Raw genomic sequence first — 23,395 nt, 5'->3', positions numbered from 1 at the left:
CTCTGGAATTTTAGGGGGCATGCGGAATTAGGGTTTCCAATGAAGGATTTGGTGCGGCTGAATGTGGGTGCAAATTGACGCAAGTTATTAGGGTTTGCAATGAAGGATTTGATGCAGGCCGACGATTTCTGAGTTGTCCATACGAGGTATGAGATAAGTTTTTTTATTTGTTTCACTGAATTTTGCACCGTATGACAATTTTGACTGGATGTGTTTCTGTAATTTGAAATGTACAGGGGTTAAACTCCTGTGGGTATTTGAGGTGGATGGATGATGCATGGCAGGGCAGATCAAGGGTGGTAATTGGAAAGCTTGCAAATGACAACCAGAAGCTACAAAATGCTTTGCTTGACAAGGAACACGACATTCAGAGGATGAAGAAAGAGAGGAATAAATTAGATGAGCAGAGGAAAAGTAGGGAAAAATTAGATTTGTTTCTAGTACTTGTTGTTCTTGCAAGTGTAGTGATTTATGCTCTAGTTGCATTGGTTAGTAGGGGATTTGTGTGAGGATTTCAAGTATGTGTGACTGTATGATGAACAAGTTTGTCAAGTTTGAAAATTTTCATGCCCAGTTATTTGTCTTTCTTAATCTGCAAATTTGACAAGTTATGTTATCCAACACAGAAATTCAAACAAATAAACTCTCAAATGCAAAATAAGTAGAACACTGAAGAAATTCACTGGATTAACACTGAATTTCTCTAAAGAAGTTCAGTACAGAGTACAACAGTGATTAACACAAACTGAGTAGAACAAAGTTGACTTGATTAACACAAACTGACTTGAGCATTAGAAGATAACAACACAAACTAACTTGGGCAATAACACAAACTAACTTGGGATAATCTGGAGAACTCAGAACTTTCTGAAACTCTCATCACTGCAACAAGAACAGAGTTCTGAAACTCTGAACTTTCTGAACCTCTAGTCCTCGTCGGATGATAGGTCGATGTACTCCGTGACCGGGCGGCTTCAGCTTGGCTCCGGACCATGGCTGACATGCGCTGGTGCCTTCTCCGCGGCTGCAGCCTGCCTCTGGACCATGGCGCCGCGCGCCGCACTGTGGTGTGCGACGGCCTGCCGCACTCTAGCTGCGTCTGATGCCTGAACATCTGCGCGGATCCCCATGATTGCTTGGCGCTCGTCGGCGGTGAACATGCGAGTGGATTCTTCCCTCACTGCGGTGTCATTGGAGATGGCAACGACATGTCTGTCGATGGCCGCTTGCAGGTCACGGCTGGCGTGTTCCCTGCGGACTGTGCCGTACGAATTCAGCAGGGCAGTCTGCTGATCAACGGCGGGCACCACGGCTGGGAGCGGCTGTTGCTCGGGTTGGAGGGGAGCGTGCTCCCATGGCTCCCATGGCTCGGGCTCGGGCGTGGTAGGAGAGGGATTGGGCGGCGGAGCAGGGGTGGAAGAGGAACGGGGACGCGCAACGTGATCCCATGTCCCGGTGATTGTTGCCCAGGTGGTGATGAGCTTGCGCACCATGTCAGTGGAGGGAAGTGGCTCGAGTTTGGCCATGGTGACCATGGATTTTGTAGAGGCCGAGCGGCGATGGCGGGAAGAGGCGAAGGCGGGAAGAGGCGTTGGCGGGAAGCGGCGAAGGCGGGAAGCGGCGTTGGCGGGAAGAGGCTAAGGCGGGAAGCGGCGATGGCCCACCGGCGTACGGGCGGTGTCGTGCGCCGCCCTGTTTGGCCAGAGGTGGCAGACGATGCAGTGTCCGTTGATTTCTGATCGGACGACTAGTAAGGTTTAGCAGTATATACAAATGGGAAGATTGGCAGCATGTGCTCGATATCCTCTCATAGCCTACTGGTACGACCCCCACTGTCACAAGTACCAGATACTGGGTTTGAGTCCCAGTATCACCCAAATTTTTTTGAACAATTTTTCTGCAATATTTGAAGTGCAAATAGATAATAGTAGTATCATATTTGTTCTCAATTGTTCTCAATTTTTTTGCATATTTACTGCAAATGCAAATAGATAATAGCAGTATCATACCTTTTTACTAAAAAATTGAAATGCAAATACAAAAGGCAGAGACAAAGTTGCAGTTATTTTAAATGAAATTCATCATAATTTGCAGCCTCATACACAAAACAATTTTTTTTCAAATGAACAACTTGGCTCAATATAGCATGACAGATATGGAGATCAACAACATCATCATTGTGCACCATGCATGATAGATATATGACAGGCAAAATGAAGGTCCATCATGGCCTAAATGACTACCAGTGCATTACAAAACATGTTTTGTTGCAAGGTTGCAGTTCATACATGAACTGGGACATTTTTGCAGTTCAGCTATGAACTAATTGAGCAACTAAACTAATTTTCTGGAGTCCTAGTGGAATTCTAGGTCACTGGAATGTAACACCCCGGATGTAACTTTCCCAATTTGCACTCCAACTCTTGCCGTTTTCGGCGTTAAGTTAATTTATTTCCTCGGGTTCGGGTTCTTTGTCTCCGTGTGTTGGTATCGTTGTCATGCATCTCTTATCATGTCATCATGTGCATTGCATTTGCATACATGTTCATCTCATGCATTCGAGCATTTTCCCCGTTGTCCGTTTTGCATTCCGGTGCTTCGTTCTCCTCCGGTGGTCATTTTTAGCTTTCTTTCGTGTGGGGATTAAACATTTCCGGATTGGACCGAGACTTGCCAAGCGGCCTTGGTTTACTACCGGTAGACCGCCTGTCAAGTTTCGTACCATTTGGACTTCGTTTGATACTCCAACGGTTAACCGAGGGACCGAAAAGGCCTCGTGTGTGTTGCAGCCCAACACCCCTCCAATTTGGCCTAAAACCCACCTAAATCTGCTCCATCATCTAGATCGTTCGATCACGATCGCGTGGCCAAAAACTGCACCTCATTTGGACTCTCCTAGCTCTTCCTATGCCTATTTAAAGGCCCCCCGATTTTCGGATCTCCTTCCTCCCCGAAACCCTAAATTTCTCCTCCGTCGCCGCCGGACACGTCCAGTCGGACCGGACGCGCCCGCGCCGCCACCGCCAACCAACCATCGCCCGCCACGTGGCACTCGCCGCCGCCTCCCACCGCCGGGCCCGGGAAGCCCAAAGCCGGCCCCCGAGGCCCGAAGCCACCGCGCCGCCGCCCGAAGCCCCGCGCCACCTCGCCCGCCGCCTCCTTCACCGGTCGCTGCCGCCGCCAAGCCTCCGTCGTCGCCCCGCCGCTTACCTCGCCGCCGCCGCCCGCGGGAAGCCGCGAGCTCGCCGCCCCGCGTCCCCGGTGGCCGCCGTCGTCGTCCGCCGCCAGATCCGGCCCGGATCCGGCCGGGTGCGGCTCTCCCTCTCCTCCCAGCCGGTTTTGCGACCTCGTTGGAGCAAGTCAACCCTCGCCGGAGTTCTCAGTTCGCGTGCGTGAACAGTAAACCTTGGATCTCGGGGTGATTTTTTTCTTCTAAGTCCCGAAATTCTCAGTCCATATGCTCATGTTCACGGCTCCGTAACTTTGCATCCGTAGCTCCGATTCATGCATATAGCATATCAAAATGTTCATCTCAGAGAGTACATCATTTCATTCCATTGCATCATTTTCATTTGAGCTCATCTTGATGCCCGAAATGCTGTTAGAATAGGGCTACTTGAGATAATTGGCAGATCTGCTACTCCATTTAGGTTTTTGTCATTTTTGCCATGATTAATGTGTGCATGATATGCCCTGATGCTCTACATGTGTTTTGTTAAGGGCTTTGTCATCTTTCCAGAGGTGTAACCCATGTATTTTTTTGATGTGTGTGGTGACTTGTGCAAGCTTGCAAAGTGGTGCACTTGGTAATTCTGTTTTCAGGGACTTAGCAATTTCACTGTCCTGGACCTGTTTATCTCATGATGCCATATGTTCATGTTGTTTCCTAGTGATCCGTGCCTCTTTTGAGGATGATCAGTAAGGATGTTTTGTTAATATTGTAGTGCTCTATCCATCCATGTCTTTGTTTGCAATTTTGGAGCACCCTAGCTTGAGTCAATCGAGCTCTACTTTTGCTACTTTGTGAATCTGGGTAGATTGTCAACTTGTTTGCAATTTTGCCGATGATGTTGTAGTTGATCCATGCATGCTATGCTATTGTTCTTGCCATGTCTAGCTTGCATTTTGTGCCTTCTTGATTGGTGTATGCTTTTCTTGCCATCACTTGCACCGTAGTGAGTGCATCGAGCTCGTAAACATGACTACTTGAGTTATATTTTAGCATGTGTCAGTTTTTCACTGAGTCTGAAAACTGAATATGTTTTTGCTATGTTCACATGATTGCAATTGTATTTTCTGATCCCTTTTGGCTCAAGGTCACTAAGGGACTTTTGTTAAGCTCTTTGAGTAGCTCCCTGCCATGCTTTACTTTGCCATGTTCAGGTCCTGTAGCATGTAGTTTTGTTGCTCCGAAGTGAGCTACCTAATCTGGATTCCAGACAAGTGTTAATATCACAAAGTCTGAAATATGGTTGTCATATGCATTTTTGCCATGCTTGTTTGAACCTGTTAATGAATGATTTGGCCGTAGCTCAGTGCTAGACTTTTGTTAAGCATCTTATATGCGTCCCTTCCATGTATTTTGTTGTCATGTTTGGGTGCTGTAGCATGTTCATCTCATTGCATTTAGATGGCTACTTGCTGTAAATCGCAGACCGGTGTCATTTTAAATCGCTTGCCGTTTCCAAACCGTAACTCCGATTCCGGCGTTCCTTATATCGTTTTCAAGCGATTTCATCTCATGTTTCCAGTGGCACACTTGATTTTCCAAGTTGAGGCCAGATTCATGCATTTCCTGTCATATCTTGCATTCCGCATCCCGCATCGCATCCCGCATAGCATACCATCTTTGCATTGCGTTGTTTGAGTTTGCATGTGGTTGATTGTATCCTTGTTGCTTGTTTGTCTTGTTTGGGTAGAGCCGGGAGACGAGTTCGCTAACGAGGAGCCCGTTGAGTTTGCTTTCGAGGATCCAGTCAACTCTGACAACTATGCAGGCAAGATGATCATACCCTCGAAAGCATTACTATCTTTGCTATGCTAGTTTGCTCGCTCTTTTGCTATGCCATTGCTACGATGCCTACCACTTGCTTGCAAGCCTCCCAAATTGCCATGTCAAACCTCTAACCAGCATGTCCTAGCAAACCGTTGATTGGCCATGTTACCGCTTTGCTCAGCCCCTCTTATAGCGTTGCTAGTTGCAGGTGAAGATTGAAGGCATTCCTTGTTGGAACATCTTTTATTTACTTGTTAGGATATCATTATATTGCCATGTTATCTTAATGCATCTATATACTTGGTAAATGGTGGAAGGCTCGGCCTCTCGCCTAGTGTTTTGTTCCACTCTTGCCGCCCTAGTTTCCGTCATATTGGTGTTATGTTCCCGGATTTTGCGTTCCTTACGCGGTTGGGTTATAATGGGAACCCCTTGATAGTTCGCCTTGATTAAAGCTTTTCCAGCAATGCCTAACATTGGTTTTACCATTCGCCACCTAGCCTTTTCTTTCCCTTGGGTTATGCAGACTCAAGGGTCATCTTATTTTAACCCCCCCCCCCCCCGGGCCAGTGCTCCTCTGAGTGTTGGTCCACCTGTCAGCTGCCAGTGGCCACCAGGGGCAACTCTGGGCTGGCCTACCCGTACCTAGGACAATCTGAGTGTGCCCTGAGAAAGAGATATGTGCAGCTCCTATCGGGATTTGTCGGCACATTCGGGCGGTGTTGCTGGTCTTGTTTTAACCTGTCAAGTGTCTTGAAGAACCGAGATACCGAGTCTGATCGGAACGTCTTGGGAGGAGGTCTATTCCTTCGTTGACCGTGAGAGCTTGTCATGGGCTAAGTTGGGACTCCCCTGTAGGGATTTGAACTTTCGAAAGTCGTGCCCGCGGTTATGGGCAGATGGGAATTTGTTAATGTCCGGTTGTAGATAACTTGAACCTTAACTTAATTAAAATGAATCAACTAAGTGTGTTACCGTGATGGCCTCTTCTCGGCGGAGTCCGGGAAGTGGACATGGTGTTGGAGTAATGTTTGCGCAGGTTGCTCTCTAGTTTCACGCTCGCGCTTTGCCTCCTCTTCTCGCTCTCTTTTGCGTATAAGCTAGCCACCATACTTGCTAGTCGCTTGCTGCAGCTCCACTCATATTTTTCCTTGCCTTACCTATAAGCTTAAATAGTCTTGATAGCGAGGGTGCGAGATTGCTGAGTCCCTGTGGCTCACAGATTACTATTACACTAGATGCAGGGCCTGATGATTCCGCTCCAGGAGACGCGTTGAGCTCAAGTGGGAGTTCGACGAAGACTCTCAACGTTACTATGTTTCCTTTCCCGATGATCAGTAGTGGTGCCCAGTTGGGGGTGAACGGGACCGTGTCGCATGTTGGGTTATCTTTTATTTTGGCGCCGTAGTCGGGCCATGAGTGTTTGGATGATGTAATGTTATTTATGTACTTGATTGACGTGGCGAGTGTAAGCCAACTATGTTATCTCCCCTTTATTATTCATATTACATGGGATGTTGTGAAGATTGCCTAACTTGCGACATATGCCTTCAATGCGATTATGCCTCTAAGTCGTGCCTCGACACGTGGGAGATATAGTCGCATCGAGGGTGTTACATGGAATCTCCTCATTCAAGTCTGGTATGGCATTCCTTGCTCCATCTTGTCCAAACATCAACTGCCACATAGCTGTATCTTCAACTCTTCTCCCTTCTACACCAGCTCCTTCCCCTGCTGCTTCTGGGCCAGTGCCTCTTCCAGCGCTACCTCCTCTTGCACCAGCTCTTCCACCAGCTCTGCCGCCAGCTCTTCCACCAGTCCTTCCACCACTTCTTCCACCAGATCTTCCACCACTTCTTGTTTTCTTCACTGCTCTGCCTGCATTGGCACTTGTTCCAGGCTCATCTGCATTTGAAAAGTATAGTAACTTAAGAACATGCAAACAGTCAGGACCAACACTTGTGATTTAAGTTAAACAGTCAGTACCTGCATTTGGTACCACTTGTGTTGTTGCCCTTCTATTGCCTCTGCTTGCCATAGTTGTTCTTCCTTTAACAGTTGCAGTAGTATTTGTTCTTCTCTGTGGAATCAAATCTCTGGCATCAGCTACAAAACTGGATTCCTCTGGGAGAGGTCCAGGTGGCACCATCCTTGTAAGATGAGCCCTCTCCTGCAACATCAAGTGCAACAGTAAGTGAAACATGCAAACTCATCTTACAAGGCTGCTCCTATTGTCCCATTGTGTACATCAAGTAAACATGCAAACATGCAACATCAAGTACCTCTTGTCCCATTGTGTACACCATGCTGCTCCTATCATTGATTGGATCCAGCATATGGTTGATGTGGTGAGGCAGTATATCCTACACATGACAATTAAGTCATACAATGAAGTAAAGTGCAATGAAATTCTGGTAAAATAATATGCACTAACCTCGAGAATTTCAGGGCATGCAAACTCATCTTCCTCTTCCTCTTCCACTTGTGGATCCTGCATTTGCCTTTCCATGTATTTGCCATGACCCCTTTTGTTGTGATCATCTTTTCCACATACTGAACAGTGCATTGCCACACCCTTCTTATTGAGATAAACTGTGCCATCCTTCTTCTTCTTCTCTTCTGGAGTTTTCCTCCTCTTTGTGGCTGGCCTTCCCATGACCTTAGTAAACAAAGGAGGATGGATGTACATTCCATTTAGCTTATCCCAGTGGGTCCTATCTCTGAGAGGCATGATATTGTGACCATAGGCCTTCAGATATGTTTCTATGGTGTAACATTTGTGCACCAGCTCCTCAGGGTCTATCCTCTCAGCCCTACAAACTGCTATAGCATGTGGACAAAGAATTCCACTCAACCCCCAGCTCTTGCAATCACAAGTTCTACCAATGATATCAACTATATATGAGTTGGGTCCAGATTGCACATGATAAATGCCATTACCAGCATCTCTTGGAAAACAGTTACCACTCAACTCTGCATTCTTTTCTAACTTCTTTCTAATCTTTGGACAGATTCTTCCAGTCCACTTTTCCACTGCCTCCCTATGCTTGCTAGCAAGTCTTAATGAAAGTTTTCCCAAGATACATTCTAACATGGATATAATGCACATACCCCTGGCATCTAGTATGTAGCTGCAATGTATTTAAAACAGTTGTATGAGTAAAACAGTTGCAAAGTATTTAAATGAGCAATTCACTCATCAATGAAAGCATCAATGGAAATTAAAGAAGAACTGAAAAATGTACCTATTGAAGACCTCAGACATGTTGTTCAAGAGGATATCACACTTGGGGAAGTCACTAAAGAAGTTCTTAACCCATTGGTTAGGTGCTTTGTCCTCAAGCCAGTTGTAAGCTTCAATGTTGGCCTCTCTCATTTTCTCTCTGTTTTGTGTCCACTTTGGTAAATTTGTTGATCTTGCCATGGCCCACAAAAGGTTTTTCAGTGTTTCCCCTTTGAACTTCTTCTGAAAGTTCTGGTATAAGTGCCTAACACAAAATCTATGCTCAGCATCTGGAAAAACTTTCCCAACTGCATTTATTATACCCTGAAAATTTGCACAAAGTCACACATAAGCACACATGAAGAAGCACGGTTCTATAGAGCTCATGTACACATGAAGAAGCACACATTTGCATTACCTTTTGCTTGTCACTCATGATAGTATATGGGCATGTGTTCACAATGTTGAGATCATTCTTAAGTGTTGTCAAGAACCATTCCCATGTATAAGTAGACTCCACTTCCACCAAACCCATAGCAATAGGAAATATGCAGTCATTTGGGTCTATGCCCACTGCTGTCTGTAGCTGGCCTTTGTACCTGCTCTTCAAGTGGCAGCCATCCAGAAATATTATAGGCCTACATCCCTTTAGAAACCCTCTCTTGCAAGCATCATAGGACCAATACAGTGATGACAAATGGTCCTTTGGGAGTGCATCATCTTTCCCCTTCACCTTGGTTGTTCTGACAATAAATTTGCTCCCAGGATTGCACCTTCTTAGTTCTTGGCCATAATCCCATAGCTGCTGGTATTGCTCTGCTTCATTTCCATGGATGATACCAAGTGTTGCCTTTCTAGCTCTTCCCAGTTTCATTTTATTGGGCATCAACTTAAACTCTCTCTGCACTTTGTTCCCAAATGTTGTGACGTCCATTTTCTGGTTGTCTCTAAACTCATCAAGGAATTTTTGTGTAAGAATCTTAACAGTCAAACACTCGGAATCAAAGTGTTTCTGGCATGTGTGATTGTCATTGTACTGCCTTATTACAATGCTTCCAGTCCTATTGTCCTTTGAAGCTTTAAGCAGCCAAGGGCATCCCTGAGAACACACTGCATTAAGCCTCTCACTCTCATTTCTTGGTTTGAAAATTTTGACTCTGTTCCTCACAGTGTATGCATCCAATGCCATCCTCAGCTCTTTCATGTCACCAAACACAAGCCCTACTCTGAACACTGGATTGTTCATGTCAACTTCTGGATTGTAAGCCCTAAATGTGTATTGCAGTTTCTCAAGTTCTGCTTTGGACAGGTTTAGCTCATCATCATCTAAAGGATCATCCTCTGGTACATATCCTTCCTGTTCATTGTAGTCACCAACTTCTGCATCTACATTCTCAAGGAATAGATCATCATCCATATCTTTCCACATCATAATCACTCTCATAAAAATCTGAATCAGTTTCCTCTCCTTGCTCTGTTGTTGCTGTGCCATCTCCTTGCTCTCCTTCCTCTCTATCATCTGCATTTTCTTCTTCCTCTCCTGCCTCTCCATTGTCTTCTTCCTCTATTCCTTCAGCAGACCTTGGCAATTTCCTTGGAGTAATTACCCTTGGCAGAGGGGGCCCATCTAGGATCACATCATCATACAAAGTTCTTATCTTGTTCTCCTCATCCACTATTAATAGCAGTGTCTTACATTCTTTGCTTGCATTGACCATAGCAGCAATGACCTATTCAGTATCCACACAAACAAGGCCATCTACTATGTCTTTGCCTGGCAAGCACCAGTACACTTGCAGATCTGGGTAACCATGGGAGTAATCCAGCTTGTCCAGGCAAAATTTCAGCATATCTAAGGACCAAGTGTCAGCATGACAGTAGTCAAATCCACAATAAGTGCTGCCAATATATGATCTGTTGACTCCTTGCCCAATAAATAAGCCATTGTGCTCAAACGCTACAGAGAACAACAGAGATTCTTCTCCTGAAGTTACTGCAAAAAAGACAGATTTTTTCTTCAGACTCTGATGCAAAACATAGCAGTAAATGAATTCCTTTTGAGTATATAGTACACCAATAACTAATTAACAACATTTAACATCACTTAATTGAATTCACCGCAACATTTATGGACAACATGCACTTAACTGAATTCGACAACAATCACTAACTGAATTTTGACAGCAAGTACAGTGCAATAACTGAATTTCGACAGCAAGAATAGGGCATCCATCACAGTAATCATAGGGGGGTGCATACATCCCAACAATCACAACATCTATCACATCTTCCTTCAAATCCAAGAACAACCCCTAAATTAACCCTAAATTAAGCCCCAAATCATCACCACCGGCAATCCAACATGGAAAGCAACGAAACAACAGTAATCGTCCTATCAAACACATACATTCCCTTCATCGCATGAATTGCGTCAACAAAACATCAATCTTTCCACCTAAATCATGAAGAACCTATCCCGATTAAAACCCTAGGACAAGGGAGCAACCCAACAGGAGAAGAGGATCGAGCGCGTACCGTACTCAGGAGGGAACTCCCCGGGCCCCCGTAGGAGCGGCTCCATGCCGCGTCGATGGGCGGCGGCGTCCAAACCGGCGGCAGAGAAGGCGACGGCGTCGAGGCAGAGGCAAAGAAAAAGAGGCCCAACACGACGCAGAGAAACAGAGACAGCAGGGGGTTAAGGATGGTTTGTGAGCACCGGGGCAAACCGCAAATATTGTACCACACCAGGGGGAATGTAGAAAAGTGCCCAACACCTGCCGCGAGCCTTCTCTTCCTACGTGGCAGCCCAGTTGGCATGTTTCAGACTGTTTTGTACCTAAACGTTACCGCATCAGAGTTGATGTATGACTTTTATGGGTTTTTTTTGTTTGTGTATGGATCCGTTACCGCCGCGAAAGTTTATGTACCCCGGGTGTAATTAACTCTTTTTAAAAGATACATTGCCATATTTTGGTGGGGCTTGGAGTTGTCTGATCATTCATCCTAGCGCGGATTTGGCATCCGGAGGTGTGGCGTGCCCATGGCGGCGCAAGGTGCGGCATGGTGCTCAGTTTGCTCGATGATTGTGGTGTTGTATGATAGTGACGACGAGATGCATCATGTGACATTGTTGTGGCTCGGGTGGCGGTGTTTCGATGGGCAGGTTGCAGTGATGATGGATGCGGTGAGCTCCGGTGAAAGCCTAGCACCGACCTCAATCGTTGTAGGATGAGATGTCATACCCCTTGTTGGAGGTCGAGGAGCCCCTTCACCGCCCTTGGTCAGTGTAGGATGAGATGTCGTATCCCTTGTTGGAGGCCGAGGAGCCCCTTCACCTCTCTTGTCATTGGGTCTCGGGTTATGAAAAACCAAAGTTTCGCCTTGGTCGGAGCGGTGTTGGCGGCATACTCATCGCTTCCTACTTGGGGCATTGCCTTGGATGCTCAGTATTTCCACCATTGGGCAGTGTTTTTACAGACTTTACAGATTGTTTTAGATGGTTAAAACCATACTAACTCGTCCTGCTCGAAATCATGTTAGCAAACGTTTCAGGAGCAATGCTAGAGCGATAGACATATTTTACAGATTTTACGGATTGATGCTAGTTGGCAGGTTTTGATTGGGATTAAAAGAGGAAGGCCGGCTTCACCCCATGAAATTGATGGAGGGGGAGGGGGTAATTAGTGTGGAGAAGCCCATGAACCCTTCGTTGTTGTCCGTGAGTTTAGAATTATCGACGTTTTAGTTACCCTGAGATATATGTTACTACTCCTCTCAATGGCTCCATTCGTTAGTTTTACTAGGATATCTGCTATAAATGCAGGTATTTAAACGAGAAGATCGTAACTGCCTGACACGCTTTGTTTACTCCCCGATCTGTGACACGGAGTGCGGCAATTCTGTTCCTAACGTGGGATCTGGGATTTGTGATTCCTGTGGATATAAAAGACCTTTATTAAACGACCTGATGCCCCCCCATTTACCCACCGGGATACGCGAAACCGTTGCCAAATGCGCGTAATAATAGTTACCCACTCAATCAACGGTAGTAGTACTAATAGCAGCGCTTACCGCTACGAGCGATGCAGATCGCAAGTTCGCAACGAACGCATGGCTAGCTCTAAACAAGAGAATAACCCGTCACGCCGGCGAAGATGCTACAATGTGTGGGACCATCAAAAAGTTTAGTAGTAGCATAATATATGCGCCCCAGCAGGTAGGTAAATACTGTCGGGTTAATAAAAGAGTTTACTTTGGGGCTCCCTTGCTTTGTGCCCGTGAGTAGAAGGGCGCGGCCAATCCGGAGCCCTGCAAATGGCGACAATGATGAGATGAGGCCCCCTTTTGTTCCCGCCTTTTGAAATTTTGGCGTCTCTCACCAATAATGGAGGAGGAGGAGGGGGGGAGCCGTCCGGGTCAAGGAGTGTGTGCTGTGCTCCCCACCGCTTGGACGCTTTTGTGCTAGAAAATTGTCCCGTCTTTCTTTCCACCCACGAGATAGATTGATACTACTAGCAGTGGATATACTACAGAATCGGGTGCCAAGATAGATAAAAACTTGTACGTCCCGGCAACGTAGCATCCGGCACGGCACTGCCTCCTTCCGTGCACCTACAGCCTACAGCCACAGGTGAAGCACCCCTCAAAAAAAAAAAAGCCACAGGTGAAGCAAGCGCATGGGCCGCTTCCGTCTCCCAATTCCCCGTCAGACAAAAAGAAGCAAAAGCCCAGACGTTTTGGTCCACAGAAGAATTTCATAAACCCCTCAAAGAAAAAAGAATTTCATAACGGCTACTGAACCTCCTGCCCCTTTCCTTTGAGACTAAACCGCCAATTAATTATACTACAGTAATAGCTTATGTCGTGGTCTAAGTAGCCGTTATAGGTCTGTCGTAGCTGTGTCAGTCTCGAGCTCCTACAGCGGCGTGGCACCCTAATCCACCCCGATTAATCTAATATAATCAGGCGCAATATGATTCATTAATAATCAAATACTGTACTAGTAGTACTTGGTGGCGACACGAAAGCGACGCCCGCCCTCACGTGCGTCGCCGTATTCACATCGGAACCGGGGTAGAGCAGCTGCTAATCGCGTCGTACGGCGCGACAGGGATGTGTGTGGACTGGCAGGCAGGCAGAGGAGATTAGCCAAGGACGCACGGACGTGACAGAGAATTGGATTCTCTTCTCCCTGCACCGCAGCTACCAGAAAGAAAACTGGTCACCGGATTCACGACGATTTGTTTTGGTTGGGTTGGGTTGGAATTAGATTCAAGAGGGGCTCAGACGTGCCGGGAAAACCGCTGAGCTGAACTCAATGCCTTGTTGTCCAGGAGGCCGAGTCTGACTAAATTCAGGCAATGGGTTGTTGGGTGGTACTGTATGTTCATATGGCAAGTCAAACCTAACGGCTTCAAATGGTATAATCCTGTCATTCAATCTGACCCATGATTTTGACCGGGTTCCAACTTCCAGGTTTCCATCATTCTCGCTACACTACACTTCTTTTAAGGGAAACTGAAAGCCCAGCCCCCCACCACAACTTGCTGCTTCAGGTTCAGCATCAAACAGGCAGACAGGCGAGAAAGAACATGCACGGGTATGAACGAATGGCTTTGTAAGATTCCCATCCGTCCATCTACTCTACCAGGGATGGGTCTAACAATCAAGTGAACCGCGACCAACGCAAACACAGCCATATCTTAACAGCAGAGAAACTGTCATCTGTCAGGTAACCTCCCACCGCAGTACACGAGCCAGCCAGCAAAACTGGCTTCACAACACACATAAGTACATCTAAACCTATCCAGTATGGAGAGACACAGTTTTAACTTAACTGACATGCCCCGGGAGAACCGGCTACAGAAAACAGAAACGCTACTCCGCGGTCGGATGCCACAGAAAACACAATCAATTCTTGGCTCGGCAAAAGGATCCGACCGATCATCTCCAGGGGGGATCTCGGCGTTCGTCGGTTATAACAGTTTAACCTCGTCCTCTTCTGCAATCTCTTCCAACATGCTCATCACTGGCAGGCTGATGATCATCATCCCAGGTGGTTCTCCTTCTCCATGGCAGCATTCTTTCTCGACCGAGCCGGAGCCGGAGCCGGTACCCTCGTCGTGGCAACGCTGCCGTTCTCCTTGTTGCTGCTCACGGACTCGCCTGCCTTGGTGGCATTGCGGTCTGTAAGAGGGTTACTCTCCGCAGCGGACACAGAGGACATTGCCCTCGGCAGCCTCAGGGGAATGTCGGCTCTGTTCTGCGGAGCGGCTTCGGCGTTATCCGGCGCAGAGGCTGGGGCTGGTGCAGGAGGCTCCGTAGGGACGAGCTGGATTGTTGCCGACTTGCGCCAGTTCTTCCTCTGCTTAGGTTTTGCCCCAGCTTGTTTTGCCTGTAAGTCATGCACGCAAAATGAGGCAGTGACGGTACAGAAATGTCCATGACAGCGAAAACTAGATTGGTCGCGAGCGACAGTTCCGTATTCCCTGAAATAGTAGTAGTGTACTTACATCGTTATTTCCAATGTCCGCCAATGGCTTTCTTGATTTTGGCTGCTGAGTTTCCTTCTCAGCCACAGCATTCTCGAGAAGCATGATTCCTTGCTTCACTTCTTCCTTCATTTTGGCATCATTCCCTGAAGAAGAAACGTTACCAAACTCGCTCCCTTCCTTCTCGGATGGTGGTTCATCGTCTATTTCTTCCTTGACGACGCGCATCCTATTGGAACACTTGGAAGCATTACACCCGCAACCAGTACCGCATTGTGAGCCTAGAGCTCTGCACTCACAATATCTGGTGAGCTTGCACAACGATTTCGATGAACACGAGCAGCACTGTGAAGAAGCATGCTCTTTCTGGATAGTGGGAATTTCCTCACTAGGCATCTCTGACTTCACATCTGTAAGTGAATTGTTTCTACTCGGGTTAGATGTTCGCCGCCGTGTATTATTGATTTTCCTGGATGACTCTACCCAGTCTGTATCAGATCCATCATCACTCATATCTTCTAATTCTCCCGACTCATCAGCATCTGATATGTCCATGTCATCCGACCAGTAGAAGCTGCTCTTACCATGCTGGAATTGAGAACCTCGAGCACTCTACATTCAGGATGGGCAACATGAGAAAAAACTGCCTATGAATGTCACCAGATGTAATCTAGATGAAACTGAAAACAGGAAGGTAGCTAGATACCTTCCGCAAAGCATAAATTTGACCATCTTCTGGATCAATAGTAGTATCACGCCTTGAGGCCCTACCAGATTTCTTCGCATTGTTCATTGCAGCGAAAAGCTGTCAATTAGAAGAAAGTATCAGTGTGCGAGTGATAACTGCAATCGTATCTGCTTAATGAAATGCATCATCAAAATTTCAGTGATGATAAAAGTGCACAATTATAGAGTATTTACCTGCATATTTTGGTTATGTAGATCATTAACTTGTGCTTCTAACTGTCTAGTTCTGCCATTAAGCGCAACCACCTTTTCTTTCAGTTCTCCAATGATGAGATCCTTCTCTATACACATCACCTCCTTATCATGTAGTTGGCACCTTGAAGCGACATACAGAAAATTAGAACATATTTAGGAAAAACCAGGGATTGTCCATTTAATTTCTTTTAGAAAACTTCAATCATGAAAAACAGGTAGTACTGATTACACAACATAAGAGATATAAACATCATTGGACACTAAATGACAAGTACAACATACCTTGAAGATGATGCTAACTGAAAAAGGTAATTCATTGTGTTCTTTGCATCAGGCAGGGACCTTACATGGTTCCATCTGCCTCTACCATTGAACACACGCTCCCGCTCCTCCGCTTCAGACAGTTGAGAAGCCATTGATACCATAGCACTAGATGATGATGACAGCATGTTTTCCAGTGCTGATATTCTGGAACTCCTAGCGCTAGGAGACATAGCCTCGGGACACTCCTTCAGCTTTGCTATTTCCTTAGATATTGTTGCTCTCCTGTTTTAAAGAAAAGTTTATGTAAAATACATTAAATTTTAATGCACAAGACAACACTCAACCAGCGCATGTAGAATTTCACAGTTACAAGTTACAACAGTTTTTGATTTTAAATAAATAAAGAAACAGATCAGAGCTAACTTTACTGAACTGTGAAAGCCCATGATTTCCCTTCAGATAAATTATGTGTTGGAAAAAATCTCAATACTGATGTGCCTTTGAAACAAGAAGGATATAAGCCTATATATTTGCAAGCCTTGCAGATTTTAGCTGACCCTACTCTACACGCTCGGCATCGATCTCTCCAGTGGTATGGTCAATTTGGTATGGAAAGGAATTATTTTCACATGGCCTGTTTCATTTCCGATGACTAAAACCGTGTTCACCTTTTTGTCCGTCATCAAAATTGTTCGATACAATGCACATATACATGATAAACACTACCAGGCAAGAAAGTACTAGCAACAAAAGCTTATATTAGCAACAGAAGGAACCTGAGACTTACTCTTGTATTTGTCGGTCATAGTGTGAACGTAATTCATACGCCCTTACAGTTACTTCAAGTTCATCATCAATCGTTCGCATCAAGGCCTAGTGACATGTTAAAAGAATATTTCAGACATAGTACAACATTAAAGTACAAAAGCCTATTGTATTCACCGAAATATTGTCAGGTTTTTGTAAGAGCACCTGAATCCCTGATGCGCCTGTTCCTTCAAGTTTACAAATCAAAACCAAAAGGCAGCAATTCATCAGTTGGGACATATGAGCACATAAATATCTCAGTAGCAGCAGAAAAGAAGTCACTCTCTGTAGCTTCTTACCATGAGCATCACGGGTGGACTTCTTTGCTTCGAGCAAATCTTTCAGTCTTTTCGTGGCCATCGTAGCTTCTTCAGTTTTTCGCTGTAAAACCTACATGGAGGAGGCTGGCATAACTACCAAGTTATTTGGAAGCAACAACAACGATTTTTTGTTAGAAAACTAACCATTTTCTGCTTCTGATTTAAAGCTAGGAGTTTATGCATCTCATATTCATTCCGTCTCCCTTCCTTCTTCAGCTGGTAATATAAACACACCATTCTCACCACAAGTCCTTTAAAAGATTGCAAGCTTACAGAAGAAATGAACTACAAACAGTCAAAACAGTAACCTGGAGCACTTCCTTTTCACGAGCCGCTTTCCAAGATCTAAATTGCTCGGATTCTTGTTTGATCTTTTGTTGAAGTTGAACCTAAGATAACATTTAAAAGAACATATGTCAGATGATAAAACGACATTAAATTTGGGAACATTTGGAAGGAAAGGAAAACCTTCTGAGATTTGATGCGTTGAATTTCTCCTTGTAAACGCATAGCTGCATCATCACTTTTGTGTTTCTGTCGTAGCAACTGTTGGTGAGCATCCTGCTTTTTCTTGAGCTGAGAGACCTGCCATAATGGTGGCCAGTTAGTATCTGAGAAAGAGAAAAGATCAATTCATGTATGTACAAACCTGAGTTTCAAGCATGTTCATCTTCTGAAGATAGTTCTCTTTCATTTTGTGTGAGCACTCATCAGTTGAGGAAGATATTTTTGCTAGTGCATGACGGAGATCCTCAATTTCTTTCTGTAAACACAATTAAGATTACTACTGTTTCAGGGGGGAAAAAAGGAATCAGCAAATTTAAGCCAGGTGAAACCTGAAAAGCCTTCTTTTCTTGTTCCATCTCATGTAACTTCGTCTCATAATGTTGCTTGAGAACAGAGGTATCACTCTTCGCAAATTGTTTCATCTCAGCCTTCAGAAATTTAAATTTAAAAAGAGGTATAATTACAATCTTCCAGTGGAACAAAAAAATAATACCAGAGAACAGTAAAAAACTATAAGAATCGTAGGCTAAATGTGGTTATCTTTGAACACGAGTTTACAACGGATGGGTGAATGAAGAATATTCAGTACATGTAAACAAAATGCCAAGGTCAAGCAAGACAAGTTGTAAATCATATACAAACAACTACAATCATAAAGAAAGAAAAATAGTACCTCCTTTTGCTGAAGTCTTTTATCTAGATCTTGCAGCTCCATATCCAGTTTCTCCTGTATGGATGAATGTTCTCTTTCCTTTTCTTCTTCATCAACTTCACCTGAAAAAGAAGGGTGCCTGTTAGAGTAAGTGTCACGAACGCATGGTATCAACGTGTTTCAGTAACTTACTTGACACTTCGAGCGTTCCTACTTCACAACCTGAACCTAGATCGTCTAGAAGCATGCCCTTATCCAGTGCAAGTCGATCATGCAAACCATTTCTACAGGCAGTGGAGAACTTCTGCCGTGTTACTTCAGCCTCCAACTGCTGAATCTTCGATATATAGGTCTTCATAAGGTCCACATCCTACTCAGAAAATAATAATGTAACAGTTCAAGTAGGGTGGTATGACAATGTCCACACAAAACGGTATTTGATTAGAGACACTTCATTGTACACACCTGCTCACTACCGGCATTTTCAATATCATCCCACGATTTTCCATTGCGTGCTGAATCGAGCTTTAACATGAGCTGATCCTTTTCCAGCTGTCAACAAATAAAATATTTGTTATGTATTGTGCTACATTATTGGCAGGGCTACTCATAGGCTACATTCCATTATATAGATGGTACAGAGAAATGGTATGCGGTATATAAGTAATTGCATATCATGAAGACATACAAATATCACATAAGAGATACACCCACATGCTGCATTACGTAAGGAGGGTGAACTCATAAAGCACTAATAAATAACACTATGTACAGAAGTATATTATGGCTTCACTGAATCAAGAAAAGTGCATGCACGATTCAAGCACAAGATACCTGGGCAGCAACTGCACGCTGTGCTAACTGTTCACAAGACATTTCCCTTTCCTTGAGCTCACAGTACAGTTCTGAATTTTTTAACTCAAGTAGAGAGACTTTTTGTTGCAGCAGCTGAAAGATGCAGAAAAGAACATTAGTGATAAAATGAACTAATCTGATTGGTCAATGCACCAAACCAACCTGAAGTTCTTCTAGTGCCGCACTCCCACTGCGGGAAAACAGAAGTTCACTCTGGAGCTGCTCTAATTGACTCCTCAATTTTTGCATCTCTGCTGTAACTGGGTCTCTGTTGATCTATTCATAAGATACAAAAGGATAAGCAAGTGATGGCAACCCAAATAAAAGATGCAAAGGTTTCTTTAAGGATAGAACAAGCATACCACTGCTTTGTTTTGAATATTCCGAGCACGATTGGCATACTTGAGTGTATTTATGGTTTCCTCTGCATTAGAATCAGCAGGACTAATGCAAGCTGCAGAAAAAATAAATGGCAAAGAAATTTGATTTTAGTATTGTTCCCAGTAGGGCAATACGAGGATATAAGTGTGCAAAACTCTAAACCTACCAATCATAACGGTTTTACTGTTTCCTCCTAGAGAGTCCTGCAAGAGAACAAATAGCCATTAGCCACATATTAGATTTCAGTTTTCCGGCTTAAAATAAGAGGCCATATAGAAATACAAGTAATGGTATACATACCTGCAGCAGGCGAGTTAATTTGCTGTCCCGGTATGGGACAAATGCTCCTTCTTTCCGCTTCTTTTCATCACCTAATGCACTAATAACATTGCCAAGAGCAAGAAGGCCTCTGTTTATGTGTATCCCTATAGCCAGAAGATACAAAGAACATATTCAATATCAGTTTAGCAGTTATATACTGAATTAAACCAACATCTACAAATGCAAGAAGATCCGTCCTTGCCTTCTTTAAGCCGTAATCCATCAGCTCCTGTTCGTTTAGCCCTCTCAGAACCAGCCAAGTCAACTAGATGAAATTTTGATGATAAAATATCATATTCATTACTAGTTGACTTCTCAGATGCAGAACTTGAGGTCCTCTTTTGTTCGATAGATATCGTAAAAATAGCATGAGAGCGACTGCAAAGAAAAAATGTCCATTGAAATACAAGTTATAAATACATTATAATCAAAATTACTGGTCAACATTGTGTTTTTCTAGGGCATGTCACTGTCCAAAGCAATTGCTTAAAATATTTGAATGTCTACACTTAAACTTTCAAAAATCATGCAAGTAGCTCATCTGCTCAAGGTCCCAATTTAAAACCAATCCAACAAATAGCACATATGGCAACACAAAAGCCAACAGTAAAATAAACAGAATGATCTAACCGTTTTAGTAGTATTAGAACCCAGAACAGATGAAAAAAGGAGTCTAAACAGAAAAGTTGGTGTTCATGTAAACAAAATTGCTCATCGCATCATCGAAGTATATGCGACTTACCTTGACTGGCTATTCATGTTTGTACTTCCAGTTGCGCGTGACAAAGATCCTCGTGCCAAGTGCAAGGCCATTTCTTCTTTTGACTTGACTTCAGCCTCCGTCACGCCAGCAAGCGTAATGCTTCCATTTGCAGTTTCTCGAATCTGAATAGGCACTCTAGCAGGCGCTGCTGCTTTTGCAACAGACCCAGGATCATCAAGCAAATCGAATACTTCCTCCTTGAATATCTGATGTGAACAGCAACACACACCAAATGGTAATAAGCAAAATATGTATTTCAATTATATTGAAGTAAAGATAAGTGCTACTCTCTCCGTCCATAATTCTTGTCGTGGTTTTAGTTCAAGAAATATGGAACATAGTGAGTACCAGCTAGCATACCTCAATGAAGGATACCCTAATTAAGAACTCTGTATCACCCTTCATTGCATCAGCTTTCTTGAATATCGTCTCCATGACTTGTGGAATTATTCCTCCACAGTTAGATTCACCAGAATAATTGGTCCCCATCGTATATGTCTTCCCGGATCCAGTCTAAAGGTTGTATGAGAAAAAGGCAAGTTAGAAGATAAACATCCAAGAACAAAAATAATACTCTCAAGACATAACTGTTGGTTGTTACCTTGCTACTGTCTATGTTCTATGCTGAGATCTGGACCATAACTAAACGAGGCATAAATGTTGTTTGGATTGTTGGAAGCAAAGTGGTAATTTTCTCATTTTAAGCATGACATTCGTTCACAAATCATGTGGAAAAGTTAAGGCTACAAAATCATATGATTAAGGCATTCCTAAAAAGAAGTTGACATGATGAATCCGTAGTTGCTACACTATGGCTCTCAATGTAGTAATGTACTATAGTCTAAAAATTACACATTGTGCCAAGTGATGGATAAACCCCAAGCGCAAATATGGGATAGATGTCTCCCTTTAATCACGCACGGATATCCTTATAGTGATGCTAGAGTAAATATTGAAGATGACACGGTTACACTCACAAAACAGCAACAAGTAAAGCATCTTCCTAATAAAACTGTCAATAAAGGTTAATTAGCTGCTAGGTGAACAACAGTAACAGCTAGGAGCAATGCTATAAAGCAACCAATTGTAATTGCACGTGTGGAAATTACTTCCAACATACAAAATAAGTACCTGGCCATAAGCTAGCACAGTGGTGTTGTATCCACAGAACAATGAGTCGATTAGTGGATACACACATTGCTCAAATATCAACGAGGAAGAAGACCCCGTGCTGCCGTAGACATGATCATAAGTGAAGATGTGTGGGCCAATTTGAACCTACAATAGCACAAAAAAGCACCATAAACATCTATTTATAGACTTATAAGCCATTCAGAAAAAGAAATCTACTGATAAAGTTGTTATCATATAAATTATACTGGTTCAGCATTCATTCCGATGGGCACAATAGATTCCAATGTTCTGGAAGAGAAATTCAACGGTGAAAATATAACACGTTTTAACAGTGTGCTCAAAATCAGCAAAGACAATGGTCCTAACTCCTAAGCAATAGAACCAGGGCCCCACGGCTCATCTCCCATATGCATCCAAGCCCTTGGTGGATCTGGCCGCCCAGATTATGCTCCAAGAAACAAAAATTCACAGATGCCATGATTATTTTCTCGAGAATACAGAGACATGATTTCACGGACCACCCAGATGGCAACAAACCAGATAAACAGATTGGTAAATGAATGAATCAACTGTCGATCTGAATCTATCATGTGCCCGCCCATCCGTCAGTTCAATCTGTAATCCTGGGAGCGCATGTTGCCAAGACCAGCAGAGGCAACCAAGAAAGACATACCTGCGGCTCGCCCGGCGTGACGGTGACGCAGTCCGTGCATCCGAGGACGAGCTCCGGCGTGATGAGCGGCCGGACGTTGACTGCCACCTTGACGCTGTCGCTCTGCGGCTGCGACGCCATATCCGAGCTCCCCATCGGAAGAACCCTAAACACGAAATTCCCAGAACGGATCAAGAAAAGGTCCAGGGCCCAAAGTATACCCCAAGAAAACAAGAAATCTAGACATCCCGAGCCGGAAATCTGAGAAATCCGGGCATCCATTCGGGCGAACCTCGGAATCTGAGCCGAGGGTTTTGAATCCGTCTCACCTCACCGCGCCCTCGCCGTGGCGGCGCCTCCCGTCGACGGGGGCTGAGAGGATGGGGCGGCGGGCGTGCGGGAGAAGAGAGGCTGCGTAGGAAGACGCGCCTGGTGGCGGCGGCGGCGGATGAGGATGAGGGGGAGGAGGGGGGGAGGGAGAGCTCGGCGCGGACGGAAGAGGGGAGGCGTGCGAGAGAAAATGGGAAGAAATGAGAACCGTGGGGCGTCCTCCAGCGGGTGGTGGACCCAACGCAACGGCTTCGGATCCGATTTCGAAATTCAAACGGGGGTGGAAACGCGGCCCCCTTCTCTGTCAGGCGGTAAGCACGTGCCACGCCCGGGTATTTTGTTGCCGGATTTGAATGGCGTTGGCGGCCGATACCACGGATGGTTGCTGTGTTTTTAATGCTTAGGCCTTTTTGATTCATAAGATAAGATTATCGTAGGAATAGAAATTTTATAGAAAATGAGATGACATGTATCTCAAATTCTATGAGTAGGAATAGGAAATGAGATGTCATTTGGTTGACACCAAAGGATTTTTTTCATTGAGTTTAGACTCATTTTTATTTTCCTATAAAATATAGAGGATAGGAACCAATCCTATGTAGGAATAAAAATCCATTCCTATGAACCAAAGGGCTCTAAAGAAAAAAATCCTATAAGAAATCCTATCCTCTAGAATTCCTATAAAATTCCTCCAAACCAAAGAAGGTCTTACGTTCCTGCAAAATTTATATTTTACAAGAGCAACTCCAAGTCGATC

At 44.5% G+C, this 23,395-nt stretch overlaps 1 protein-coding gene and 1 long non-coding RNA gene across 4 annotated transcripts; one reads left to right on the top strand and one right to left on the bottom strand.

Moving 5' to 3' along the window:
• The first annotated feature begins 13 nt into the window (after nucleotides 1-13).
• On the top strand, nucleotides 14-409 carry LOC123185109 (uncharacterized). The gene is made up of 2 exons (XR_006493177.1): nucleotides 14-146; nucleotides 237-409. It is a non-coding gene; the product is annotated as an uncharacterized lncRNA (long non-coding RNA).
• Nucleotides 410-13,889: 13,480 nt separating this feature from the next.
• Nucleotides 13,890-22,842, bottom strand: LOC123188235 (kinesin-like protein KIN-4C). 3 transcript variants are annotated; one of them, XM_044600272.1, is made up of 27 exons: nucleotides 22,638-22,842; nucleotides 22,330-22,474; nucleotides 21,654-21,800; nucleotides 20,883-21,035; nucleotides 20,502-20,728; nucleotides 19,962-20,137; nucleotides 19,739-19,863; nucleotides 19,605-19,641; nucleotides 19,420-19,511; nucleotides 19,220-19,333; nucleotides 19,037-19,150; nucleotides 18,668-18,754; nucleotides 18,395-18,572; nucleotides 18,224-18,324; nucleotides 17,880-17,978; nucleotides 17,693-17,806; nucleotides 17,512-17,628; nucleotides 17,352-17,432; nucleotides 17,188-17,259; nucleotides 17,023-17,113; nucleotides 16,889-16,911; nucleotides 16,704-16,789; nucleotides 15,935-16,198; nucleotides 15,632-15,773; nucleotides 15,417-15,515; nucleotides 14,732-15,322; nucleotides 13,890-14,613 (listed from the first exon to the last, which is right to left on the bottom strand). In XM_044600272.1, exons 2-27 carry the CDS (start codon nucleotides 22,462-22,464, stop codon nucleotides 14,266-14,268), a joined length of 3,813 nt encoding a protein of 1,270 aa, XP_044456207.1. In that variant the 5' UTR covers nucleotides 22,465-22,474; nucleotides 22,638-22,842; the 3' UTR covers nucleotides 13,890-14,265. The 3 variants fall into 3 exon arrangements, with proteins under 3 accessions (XP_044456207.1, XP_044456209.1, XP_044456208.1); XM_044600274.1 differs by having other exon boundaries at nucleotides 16,889-16,905; XM_044600273.1 differs by having other exon boundaries at nucleotides 22,601-22,828.
• Between the last annotated feature and the right edge of the window lie 553 nt (nucleotides 22,843-23,395).

The sequence above is a fragment of the Triticum aestivum genome, chromosome 2A, assembly GCF_018294505.1.
Source record: "Triticum aestivum cultivar Chinese Spring chromosome 2A, IWGSC CS RefSeq v2.1, whole genome shotgun sequence".
In the NCBI taxonomy this organism is placed as follows: domain Eukaryota; kingdom Viridiplantae; phylum Streptophyta; class Magnoliopsida; order Poales; family Poaceae; genus Triticum; species Triticum aestivum.
Note: the sequence above shows the minus strand (reverse complement) of the source record. Positions and strands in the feature narration are given on the sequence as shown.

Bases quoted from the DNA above. Each gene is read 5' to 3' on its own strand.
- LOC123188235 (XM_044600272.1), bottom strand. From the start codon at position 22,464: ATGGGGAGCTCGGATATGGCGTCGCAGCCGCAGAGCGACAGCGTCAAG. The intron at 17,433-17,511 runs GTTTTCCTTTCC...ATGTTATCTTAG, and splicing joins AACGCATCAAATCTCAGAAG to GTTCAACTTCAACAAAAGAT. The intron at 17,114-17,187 runs GTTAGTTTTCTA...TCCTCCATGTAG, and splicing joins TAAATCAGAAGCAGAAAATG to GTTTTACAGCGAAAAACTGA.